The sequence below is a fragment of the Acartia tonsa genome, chromosome 9 (genome assembly GCF_053477335.1).
Source record: "Acartia tonsa isolate MP-2025a chromosome 9, ASM5347733v1, whole genome shotgun sequence".
Lineage (NCBI taxonomy): Eukaryota > Metazoa > Arthropoda > Copepoda > Calanoida > Acartiidae > Acartia > Acartia tonsa.
In genome coordinates, this window is record NC_137268.1 from 39,696,071 (window position 1) to 39,709,583 (window position 13,513).

The 13,513-nt window shown below is 30.3% G+C and overlaps 1 protein-coding gene across 1 annotated transcript in view; it reads left to right on the top strand.

The window, feature by feature from the left end:
• The first annotated feature begins 447 nt into the window (after positions 1-447).
• The window catches only part of LOC145328903 (uncharacterized), a 29,012-nt gene continuing 15,946 nt past the window's right edge, over positions 448-13,513 (top strand). Inside the window, exons 1-5 of the mRNA XM_080172846.1 lie at positions 448-719; positions 1,091-1,197; positions 1,315-1,629; positions 2,962-3,010; positions 10,744-10,989. Coding sequence (XP_080028972.1) covers positions 1,141-1,197; positions 1,315-1,629; positions 2,962-3,010; positions 10,744-10,989 — 667 coding nt within the window. The 5' untranslated portion in view covers positions 448-719; positions 1,091-1,140. The remainder of the gene's footprint in view (positions 720-1,090; positions 1,198-1,314; positions 1,630-2,961; positions 3,011-10,743; positions 10,990-13,513) is intronic.

Below are 13,513 nucleotides of genomic sequence, written 5' to 3' on the forward strand. Positions count from 1 at the left end.
CCGTCTTATAAACTACAATTTCGGTACTTTTACAAAACAGCTAATATTAATTTCAAAATAGCAAAATTGCTGAATCTAAGAATATTTATAAATAGAAAATTGTTAATTGATTGTTCATTAAGAAATCTAGAAAATTATTGTTTTCGTAGATTTTCGCTTTTTTCATAGAATAGCTGTATTTTATAATGCACTTAAATTTTCCCCGGTATTAAACCCCATCTCCATTTTCCCCTTCTTTCCTTCCCCCTTATATTAGTTGTTAGTAGTAGTAGCTGTGCTTCTTAATAATGGCTCGCGTCTATTGTCCCCCTCCCCTATTAGGTTCCCCCTTTTTTATACTCACCTCTATTTTGGCTGTTATCTTTACAACTCCATAGATAATTTTCCCCTTTTTCCTTAGAAAGAGGGGAGGTGGGACGTGCCGGGTTGGAACTCGTTCCGCCCGAACTAAGTGAGACAGCGCCATTAAAGTTAGTTGATTTCTAGACCTGTAAGAGTAAAGAGAGTGTGTATGTAGTATTTGGTGATTTTTCCATAACACATTCAAATAAACAAAAGTTATGATATAAATATTGCAAAAAAAGTGATAATAAATATATAGAACCAAAATTTTGCCTAAAAAAGTGATTTTTTGAAACTTTCAAAATGTGTAAAATGAAATTTTTAAGGTGATTTTTGTGCTAAGATTTCATAAAAACAACATATAAATAAACAATAAGGTAATTAATATTTTAAAATAATTTTATCATTAAATCAAAATATAAAAAAAATGTATTTTGAAAAAAAACCTTTTTTTGCATTTTACAACTTTGCTTTTATACCAAACAATAAATTTATTTTTACTTGGATCTTCACCAGATTATAATGTACTCTAATAAAATGAAACTTGTAGATGGCTAAAGTTACCCCCCCTCCATTCATCCACTGTTACCCCATTTCGTCCCTTCTATTAGATGAGTGAACTGGCCAATAAGTGAAATCTATGATAGCAACCCAAATTGACGACAATTATTCCCCTATCATAACGTCCACGTATATTCTATATTCATTTGCAAAACATTTAAAATAACTAAATATTTCTTTATTTCAGCTTGTAGACGTATACGGAGGCTGCAGGTTTTAGCCTCACAAACCATCACAATGAATTCTTTTACAAGATTTCTTTGTACCTCAGCTCTAGTCCTTTCTTTATCACAGGTAATATTTGAGATAGTAAACATTTTTCTTATAAAATATATTTTAAAAAAAAGAATTCAATAAGTAAATACATAGTGTTTCATAAAAACCATATAACTTATTTTTTTTATTTTTCAGACGTCACATTGCCGTGACTCGGAACCGCAGGGCGTGTTTCAGCTGAGATTAAACAAATTTACAACAGACATAACCGACCCAAAATGCTGTGATAACGCCGTTACAAATAACGGTTTGCGGCGGACTAATAATAACGGTTGTGATTGTGATATAAAGTTCCGCGTGTGTTTTAGAAATTATATGCAAAATATCGGTGGCAATAGTGAGGAGGAGTGCACGTTTGGCAAGGCGGAAACGGCGGTGGTTAGCGGGAGAAGCGGCGACCTATCCGCCCGCCTTCAGCCCATTACATTTGATATTAACTTTAAATGGCCGGTAAGTTATTTTGTCTAATTTAAGGCATTGTCTTATGTTAGAAAATTTTCTTATTGATGATATATTTAAAATTGTTTTATTACTGTTTTCCGCTCTTTTCAAAACAAAACATCTTGTAGAAATAATTTTCAATTATATAGCAATGAAAAATCCACAAAATTGTAACCTATATTTTTATAAAAAATCGCAATTGTATAAAAAATGAAATTGTATGTTTAATGTTAGCTTCTAGACAAATGTCGTTTTTAACACAATAAAATTGTCTGAGACTTAATGTTTTATGCATACAATAGTTTAATAGATTTATTAAGCGATATAAACTTTAATCATTTTATTCTTTCATTTTTAAATTTATTGCGATTTTAATTCATTCTTAAATAATACTTTAATATTTGGACTTTTTAAAGCATTTTATATACCCTCAATTTTTTTTTTTGGGAGGTAAAAATGGGATTAATGAACTCGAGTATTGACTAATTTGACTAAAATAAGAGACATGTCTTCTTAAGGCACAATATCTTTGTCACGAAAGTCTAAAAAAATGCTTTATTTCTGCGAATTTTTTGCCTCTAGAACATGTCGTTTTTTTATTTAGGGAGGGAGGGGATAATGAAATATAAATTGTTAGAATGTACACATAGGTTAATTTTGTTGATTTTAATCGGATTTGGGGGATATTAATTCAGCGTCTAGTGTCGTATACCTTGAATTTACTGATTTTTTGTTCAAAGAAGATTTGAATATTGCCTAAAAAAATTTATTAGTTTGATAACCTTAAAAAAATTGTGTTGATCTTTAAAACATGAAACAAGTTTATTCTCTACTTGTTCCACATATTTATTTTTCATTTTAATTCTCAAATAATATCGATAATTGTCAATAGCTTGAACAATAATTTATTAGTTTTATATGTGCATATATTTATTTTATATATGAATTTTTAAAGAAAACATATGAATTGAAACTGATGAAAAGTACAGATAAAAATTGATAATTTTTAAATGTTTAATTTCGACTTGACGGCGGCCCCCCATGTTTTTGTAGCAAATGAGTTTCATTATTTTGAATTATGCATTTTATTCATTAATGCAAATTTTATCAACAAGTTGTTATTTTAATTAATTCATATCATTATATGGAACACAGTAATAGTGTCTGACTGATTATGACGTAACAAAAAAAATTAGCCAATGAGAGGCCACTATAAATTTTACCATTGGTCAATAACGGCCTCTCATTGGCTAATTTTTTTTGTTACGTCATAATCAGTCAGACACTATTACTGTGTTCATTATATGTTTTTCTTTATATCAAAATTATCTTTTTTTTCAGGGTGATTTTAGTCTGATTATCGAAGCTATTCATACACGACGCAATGAAAGTAAGTATTTTCATAAATTTTACATAATCAATTTTTAGTTTAGATAATTATATATATAGAAGAATGTTAAAAAGTCCAAGAATTTACTTTTTTTGGTAGAATGAATTGACCTTAAAGTAGCCCAAAAAATGAGGTCCATTTTAATAGCTCCATACATTGAAACTTTTATTATCTCTAATGACCACCTTTTCAAGTCTTGGAAACTTTTGCAAAGAATTTTTAGAGACTGTTTTGCCCCTTTTTGCAGTATTAAGGCCTTTTTCGCCCATTTTAAGTTCCAGACATGTCGTTATTTATCATTTTTTTTGGCAAAGGCATTTTGTTGGTGAACAGTAGCAAAAAAAATTGGCTGTGATAATTTTGGCACTTTTTTTGACTGAAATTAGTAGTTTTTAAAGCTAAATAACTTTCTAGTTTAAAAAAAAAACTGTTAAAAATGCCTAAAAAATGATATAGCATCAAATGTTATAGCGTAACAAACCAAGATTTTTTCGCCATTGTTCGTCAAATGATGGTAAGGAATTTTCAAACATTAAACTCCTGTATATAAAAATACAGCGAGAAGGGGGATTAATGACAATTTTTTGTTACCCCTTCCACTTAAAAAGCCACCCCTTTTTATTCTTGTATTATGATGAGGAATGAAGAAAAAAAAGGTTCTCCTACTTGATGTAACTACTTATTATTTGCCGCAAGCGAACTTGCTTTACAGTTGAACTAAACTCAAAAAAAAAGTTCATCAAAATTTTTGACCATTTTACTACATACACACATTATCCCCATTATGCTCTACCCCTTTTCTCATTTCATTTTTATATTCGACATAAAATAGATTTTAAGTCATACTTTGAGTGTCTTGAAATCATTGTAATTTTCAGAAAAGTTCCCCCTAAAATACTTTCTTTTATGAATTTTAAGACACTTAATGTTGCATGAAAATAGAATATAAAAACATTTTTTTTTGTATAACAATCAAAAAGCTTGAAAAAAAGTGTTTCACTTGATAGACCTTACATTTATTATACACTAGTTTATGTAAAAATTATACATTTATTAACATATTAAACATGGGTTTGAATGAGTTTATGTTTTAAATCACAGAAGCCTGTTATCTGTCAATTTTTTGTTTCCATAAAAAGTTACATTTGTGATCAGAAAACAATACTTTTTATGTCACTATTGATTCTGTATAATTTGTATAATATATATAAGTGGGTTTATTTATTATTATATAATTTTATATAGGCCCTAAAGGTCATATAAACCAATATAATTTTAAAATGAATGGGATGATTTTCGGTGGTAAGCGTAAAATTAAAGTTTTGGATCAATTCAAATCAATCAAAATTCGCGCAATTTTATTTGAGGGGGGGTTAAGAGTACATATCAATTTTATTTGGGGGGATGGGGGGGGGGGGATAATTTCAACATACATATTAAGGTTTGGGTTACTTTAGGTACTTACTTATTTAATTCAGGGTGAGCATACTAAAGGTATGAAATTAAGGAATTTTTTCGTCAATACCCGCTAAAATATATTGTTTCATACTGTTTGGCATATTTTTATAAAAAGCAAAATAAGATATAAATATTTTTTTTGGAACTTAAATTTTCAAAACTTTGGGTACCTTATTCTTTTATCAGTTTCTTGGATCATGAGGGGGGGGGGCAAATGAATGATTACAGACCCAAAACAAAATCACCCCCCTACATTCTGCCTGTGTGGCTTTGGGTAATTGCAATCTAATAACAGACCAATCATCGGAATAATCACAAAATTGGGGAGGGGGGGGGGGGGCCTGGGGTTGTAAGGTAGGGGTGCCCCGAAAGAAATAAAGTTTAGTTGTTTATATGTAGTTATGTACTTATATGAAATACTTTTTATACAACTTAAAATAATGTGAAAGTAAGAAAAATTTTATAATTTTTATATAATACATAAACATTAATTGCTCAAAGGCTACCCCAAAAACCACTAATTTCTATCAATACTCCCCCCAGGCGTTGTTTTCCCCCCATTATTACTTTATTTTTCTGATAATTTATGAATTGCGTCTTCACCACACCCACCCCCCCTCACACACACAAACAGTGCTACCCCACACACGAATTTAATGAAGCTTGATTATCCTCTGAAAAGAGTTGAACTTTTGTTTAATTACTTACACACTACTAACAGCTAATATACTTCGGTTACCTTATGGTGCCAGGTGTAAATACAAAACCTACAAAAATTTGGATTTTTAAAAATTAAAGCCTCTAAAAGCAATATTTTGTATATATAAATAGTGTTAACAAACATTTTCTATAGCTAAAAGTTTTACATTTTTTCTGCTAAATAATTATTTAGTTTTAAAAGAACACTCGTAAGTGATATATGCTATGAAAGAAGTCTTTCATTATACTTTTAACATCTTTTAGTTTTGCATAGTTAATTATCAAGGCTTTAGATAAGGTTGCTTTATTAGTTTTCTTAGTTTTGAAAAGTATAACAATTATGTAAAATTAAACAAATCATAAAAAGTTCAACCTTTTTTTGAAAACTTTGAATTCACTTGGTCATTATTACTTGAACCTTTATACACCAGGGAGGAAGGAAACATTGGGCTGTTTATTTCACATGTCAACAAAATTGTATATCAACGTTTACTCATTGGTTGGCTAGACAACATTGGGGACTTATATTGAATTTTGATTGATTGGTTCATTAAGTAAAATGTTCAAACATTTCAACCACTGATTGTAATCTACAGAAGGGGCAAATTCGTTTATAATCATTGTGAGATATATCAATTTATCGGCCATTGTCTTATCCCTTTAGATCCCTGACTTCAACCCTTATACACCCTTGCTAATTATGCAAAATGCTCCCCCCCCCCCTTTGTTCAAACCCTTGAAAACTATTTTAATCTTAACTAACCAACTTTTATATGCTATGATTAAAGGTTTCAGCGCTATAAATTTTCTTTAGATCAATATCTTTAACATCCTTCTAACCAATTGTTGGCTACTTGCTTAGGCTTAGCTTTTTTCTGTAATAATTATATATTAAATTTTTATGTTTTGTAAGCTTTATTTTTAGCAATTTTTAACATATGTGCTTAATAGAACCGTAGGGACTAATAACTATTTTAAGGATTCTGTTTTTAGGACAATATGGAAAATCAAGGGGGAGGGGGAGAGTTATGAAAGCAATATGTGGCTTTAAAAGGGGTCACTGAAAAGGCCATTTTTTTCGAGGGGTATGTTGAGGGGGGAGGGAATGAAATTCAATCCGCCATAAAGCATTTTTTGACATTTCTACAAATTTTAACAGCGTCATTTTTCGCATTTAACCCCCCTTAAAATTTCCTATAACTTTTTTATGTCTTCTCTAAATTTAAATTAGATTATGTTTGTAAAAAGATATCAGAACATCTTAATATACCAAATATAAAATTCTCCTCTATATTTTAGTCTCATAAAGATAAAGATGTTTTGGTATGATATTGTCTCATTTTTGGCCAACAACTATCATTTTCTGACCCGATCACCTACTGGGGAAGGGGCATGGCTTGTATATTCCCGCTAAAAAGGGCAGGAAACATGCCCTAAAAAGAGTCATAAGACAGCAAAAAAGTGTATGTTAATGTTGTGTCATAAATAATAAAAAGTAATGTTGTCACAGTGTATTTATCTTAGGGTTTGTTATGGCTTAATATGCTATTTCTCTATAGGCGTCCTTTTTTTTTGGGGGGGGGGGAGGGGGAGGAGACGTGTTGATATTTTTACACATCTTAAACCAAACGTGTTTTGAATATTAAATAACATTTAAGCAATTTCTCGGGTTGTTTAGATAGTTTAAGCATTATATAATGAATGTTAAAGATCAGTAATGATTTTGAATGAAAATTTACGATCTAAAATATTTTTGAAAACATTCCTTTAATTCATAATGTCCCCTTCTCCCCCCAAGGACTTAAATTCTCTTTCCCTTTGTCTTGGGGTCCTTGTGGGATCATAGTTTTGGCATAGTTATGTGGACTTGTAGATAATCTTGATAAAATAATATGAGTAATGTATGGGTATGATTTATGATAGATGCATGGATTACCAGTCCCATGCATCGGCCTGGACAGGTTAGCCAATAAAACATAAAAAATCTTCAAAATAATTTCAGAAAAATCTTCTAATTTTAAAACAGAAAATCCTCCAAAAGTTTAGAAAAAATTCTTTGATATATGGAGCAAAAAATCTTCCATAATCAATTGCAAGATGTTTGCTGTTTTGAATTGACATAAAATTTTCGTCCAGGAAGGCAGGAAAGTGGCCTATGGATGTACCTAAAGATGCCTATCAAAATATTTTTTTTTGACATATGACATATGGTATATCATATTTACTATTACTTAACCCGTATTTTCAAGCAAAAATTTCAAAATTTTGCTGAATTATATCGAATTTCATGGTAGAAATTGTTATCTTTTTTTCTGTGCGTTTTTTAAGAAGAAAAATATCCAATTTCAGTGTCCCATCATAAAAAAATCCATTGGTTAGATTATTTTACAATGGCCCCTTGGTCCTGGGTAAGATTTTATTTGCCCCCCATAACCATTGGAAGATGGTAGAATTTTACAATGTGGTTGACATGCCCGTTTTAAGCCTTGTATAATTTTTAGGGATTGGGCTGTTTAAGTGGCGAGGATGTAAACTTTATTGGAAATTGGTTTTAAAAACCATTTTATTGAGCAATAGGCTTTCTTTTGGAAATATGTGTTTTACTGTAAGTAGTTGGTTTTAAGGTATATTAAAATTTAGTAGGCCAAAAAGGGTTATAGCATGGTAGTAAACACTTAAATAAATCATCTTTTTTATGCTCCTTTCAACTTAAAATCATAACAAAAATCTTTAAAGAAGAATGTCTGTTATTCAAAAATGTTGAAGGGTTCTTGAAATGTTGAAAAAAACACATTATGTTATTTTACTCTCATTTTTTGTTGTTAGAATTTTCCTAAACTTGGATAAAATCAAAGACAAAATTCTAAAATCTGTGGGGGCTTTGATTTTTGGTTTGATAGTGCCCTACCCCCTGTGGAGTGCACCCTTTACACCCCTTTTTCAGGAGGTGTAACCCCTCCCCCCGCAGGGGTAGTGTTAGTATATGTTGTCTCCATATGCTACTATCTAAGTTAAAATCACATAAGATATTGGTTTGGGGTAAAACTAAGAGTTACTACCAAATTCCATACTACCCCTTCTACCATCCTTATACCCCATTTTTCTGTTTTGGGTTATTTTTCTTAAATATTTGGGACATCTTCCAAAAACATTGAAATATTTGTGTGTATGTTTTTATAAGAAATTTTAAATTTTTGAGGACATAATGTTTTTATTGGAAATAATGTAAAGCAAACATTGCTTTATTTGATAGGTGTTAACGCTTAATTTGCGGGGATTTGAAGTGGGGGTGGGGGGCAGAGATTTTTGAGTTGGACTTCCGTTCGATGATTCAAATTGTTATGTGTTATGTTTGTTTTGATGTAGAAAATATGAGGCTATGTCAATATGTCATCTCACATTAGATTTCATCGCTTTTCCTGGGAAGTGGGGGGGGGGGGGGGTGTATGTACACCCCACCCTTTAGTTTCCTGTAATTTTATTCTTACATGGTACGCCTTTTGTAATCAAACATAAAACATCCCTTGACCTTTTAATAAGATGCTATAAATTTTATGAAACAAAAGCCTAAAAATAAAAAAGTTCATTACATATTCAAAATTATCCAAAAATCTCATTAAGATTTTGGTCGTTGATAAAAATTCTCGTGGCCGCACATTTTTTCATTTACTTTCTTGAAACCAGTTAATTTTTCCTTCTTGTTTTGATAGCTAATTTCTTGTGTATAAGATCTATTTAGACTTTTTCTTGTTAGCTAGCTAGAGTGGATAGGTGGAAGGGTTTAATTAAAAATTATGACAAAAAACGCTTCTCGCGGCCATATAAGCCCTAGACGTGTCTTGGGCTAAATGAAAAATTGATTGTATTTTGTAAGTAAAAATTGCTTTAGTTTACTAACTACAAAGCCTTATAGAAATTGGTTGAAAATTGGATACCAAAATTCAAATAAGATATAATGTTTGTGTGACTTCTTAAAGGTAGGTCTGATGGGCTTCAAAGTGCCCCATAATTAATTTGACAAAGGTCCCCACACAATGAAGCCCAAATTACACCCTTCAAATGACATCAAATGTCTTCTAGAATTGAAATTAAATTATATACACACACACACACACACACAGGCCCTGTGACTCAATAGTCGAAGATATTATAGGTTATTTAGCTTCCATTATATTTCAATATTTCATTGTCTGCTAGTCGTTAGATTGGTAAATAATTTGATTCTCATTCAAAAATAAAATCGTTTATTTTACGCAATTTCTTATAATAAATACGCAAATTTTAACGTACTTAAAGAAACTACTTAATACATACACCCTTTATTTTTTAATTTAACCACAAAAATTTTTCTCAGGGCGATAACATATACCTGCAGATAACTATCACTATGTTAATTGTATTAAAAACAGAGGAATAAACATAACAAAACACATAATAATTATCAAGTATGAAAATTAAAGTTTTAGCTTTTGCGTTATATTTTTCAATTAACTTTGGTATTCCGCAAAAAAGTGTGAATTGGGGGGGGGGGGGGTTAGTAAGAAGAAAGTGTTACATACTTTAATAGAAATTTTAGCAATTTTTTTAGGGATTATATACAGCTTTGAAAAGGTATGAAAGTGACGGACGGTAGGGGGGTTTCAAAATTCGGGGGCTATAAAACAGCTCGTGTTAGCGTTATTTATACCATTACAAAGTTCAATTTACCGAATTAAATAAAGGTATGGGGGACAAGGTTTTTTGAGGGGGGTAATTTAAGATTGAAAAGTTGCCTTTATCATTCTGTCATTATGTATCTACCCAAAAATGGCTGAGGTTTTATGTTAAATGAAACTGTTAAGTGTTAGAAAGTTATAATTAAATTTGATGACTGTGTCGTAAATACTTGGATAGAAAGATAGATAATTAGATAGATAGAAGAAAAAACTGTTTTTATCATCATATTTTTTATGATACACCTAATTTAATAACCAAAAAGTAAATATAAAAAATAAGAAAGCTTTACTAATTGATTTTAAAAGTAGCCAAATTTAAAAATGCTGCATATAGTAGTATAAAGGGGGTAGGGTATAACTTGGTATAAACAGATTTTTATAGGTTTAGCTAAGCACGACTAACAAATAAACGCTCTGGTGCTAATTTTCTATGCTTTGCTACACTATAATACAAAACTATTTAGCTAGATTTCTATTTTTTAGATTCATTCAATATCATTCGAATTTGTTTGTATGATTAAAAGATTACATGAAATATGATTATTTTGAATTATTTGTTATTGATTTTATTCTAATGCCTACTTTAGTATTATTTTACATATGTTCGCTTACACTTAAATAAAAGATTATCTTATGATTAAAAGTTAATAGCTTGAATCACATATAATTTAGGTATATCCATCTAAAAGAATGGATGTTCTTATTCAGGGATCTAAAGGGATAAGACAATTAACGATAAATTGATGTACATCCCAAATGATGATATATACAAAATTACACCTTCAGTGAATAAAAGTAAGTGGTTAAATAGTTTTAACACTTTTTTTTATCATTCTTGCTATAATAATCATTTCTTTTCAGGAAACGAGACCATGGTCCATCGCGTGATAAAATCCAGAACCTTGGACGCTGGCGAGGGCTGGTCTTACGGCGGCGATGACCGGTTAGACTACGACTATCGCCTTATCTGCTCTGAAAACTACTACGGCCGTGATTGTTATAAGCACTGTAAGGATAGGGACGATAACTTTGGCCATTATAAGTGTGATAACAACGGTAGGAAGGTGTGTCTGCCTGGATGGACTGGCGGTGATTACTGTACTACACGTAAGTAAACTTTATTTTCTATGATTTTTTTTCATTAACAAATGTTTTGATCTAGGTTTATCATAGCGCGATTAGTTAACGATCAATCTTTGCTTGTCGTATCCGGTTTTTGGCTTTATTTTAGATTTTATTTAGGGGAAATGTATTTATCTATTTATAAAAAATTTGGCCGGAAATTTGCCATATGTTTAGGGTCAGCTTTGTTATATAATGTCCACAGGTGACAGCAAAGCGATTAATAACTTTATAAAAGAGCTTCGCTCTTTGTTTTTAAATCTATTCTTGTTAGATTTTGTTTTCTGGCCAAAATATTAGAGACATATAATTATAACAGTTTGTAAAACATGTAAAGCTTCTCAAAAAGTTGAAAAAGAAAGCATTTTTGTTCAGAGTCTGCAATTATATTCTGATTTTTCCAAACAAGTAAAATTTTATTTGCAAAAAAAGGGCTGGCAAGGCCCGTTATTTTCATATCATATGCCTCGCCCACGACTAAAAATTGTCTAAATTTAATTATACGACTTTAAAATTACCAACAATGCCTTATCTTGTTTTAAGAGTTTTGAAAAGCGCAGTGTTTGACCATTTCAGAAGTTCATAAAGATAATCTTTAAAATTTTGCGCCTTAAATTTGAATTTAACACATTTTAAAAATGAAGTAAAGTCCTAAAATTGTATTTCAAGGTCCTTTTTGTTAACAAATTTTGTTGCTGTTTATGTCCAGTAATGTTTCATGTTCTATGGGAGGTTTTAGGTTTTTTTCAGGGAACTAGGGATGGGATGAATTAATATTGCTCCTAATTCTTTTGTGTGAAATTCTATTTTTTTCTAGCCCAAAATCATTCAATAGGAGAGAGGGATGTAAATAATTTTCAAGCAAGTGACCCCTCTCTCCCTGAAAGTACATATATTACAGCTACTAAAAGTTTAGATGCTTTTAGGTGATAAATTTTCATGTTTGGAATACATAAAGGTTGAAAAATTAATACTTTCCCCCAATACTAATCTATGAATCATTAGAAAATTATTATAGGTATTTTCTAGTGTTTTTTTTTATTTTTTTAAACTTTTAGTAAAATATCCTTGAAATGGGCCAATCCACAAGGGATATGCGATACCATATGTGTTAAAAGTTCTAAATATTATATGGCTTCAAAGATACAATGTAATTATAACATAAACAAGATCAAAATAAAGATAAAATTGTTGACTTTTCACCAAATATCATTGAAAATTTGCTTCAAAATTTTTGTATCTTTCTACAATTCTGATAATAAATTGATAACAAACAATTTTATATGTTTTTAATCTGTATTACATAGAAATAAGACACTTTAAGCTTTGAAATTGAAATAAGTAAGGGAGAGGTTAGGGGGGGAGGGTTTATAGCTAAGCTTGGCTTTAGAAATAGTAATATAGTATTCTGTATTCTCTATATAGAGCCGGAAACATGAAAACATCTGGTTATAGTACAACAGGGCATATTCTAATACTTTAATTAGGGTCATAATTACATTTTTAATTATCAACTACATGTTTCTTTTTTGTTACTACATTTTTTGGTTTATAAATATTTTTTTTGTGCTATATAATCCCCTGTAAAATAGTAAAAGTTTAATAAAACTTCCTTCTATTTCCTTTCCTTAAATGAAAAAGGGGGAATAGAAGGGTTTAGGGAAAATTTTTGTTAGGGATTTATTATTTGTATTGCGCAATTCAGAGCTTTGGTTTTCATGTTTCTAGTTGCTATATGCTTTAATTTCTTTCATACATTATTAAATATGTTAAAAAAAGCCCTCATATAAAAGTAGGCTAACTCAAATATCCATCATTTTTTATAACTGAACAATTATCCATATTTTGACAACTATGTTATATTAACATTTTGCATTTCAATCAAAATCTTTTCTAGTTCAATTATGAATTGTTGTATATTATATAAGATAACATGAAAAAAATGAGACAGAAGTTAAGATTTGTAAATTCATCCCCGGCTAGATTAGAATTTTTATGCTTTAAGCATATTTTTATTAATTTTATTGCGAATATTAACATTTTAATGTCTGATTTTTCTATCTTGTACTTTTTAAAAAGCTTTTAATTTTGTTTTGATATTGTGCATAAATTTTGGCCTAAAAAATGTTAAATTTTGCCCTTGAATTGTTCAGAACTGGTTTTTGTGTTTTTAATTATTTTTCATGAAGGAGAGAAAGGATTTATAAATGGAGAATAAAAAGGAAAGGGACGCTGAAATCAGCTGTTATTTCTGTGTTTAAAAGTTGCAGCTGTCGACCCCCTTCCCTCTCATCCACTCCCTTTCCCCCCTAAAAACCTTTCTAAAGAAACCCCTAGTAATAATATCCCCTTCCCCTTAGATCTATGTAAAAATTTACCATCTGCGACCCTCGGTTTCTATTCATCCAAGTATCTATCTATCTAGGTTTAGCCTGTTGTTTCATATTTTACCCCAATTCTAAATCATTTATACCTAGCAAGATAGCAATTATATTCCATTTAAATAATT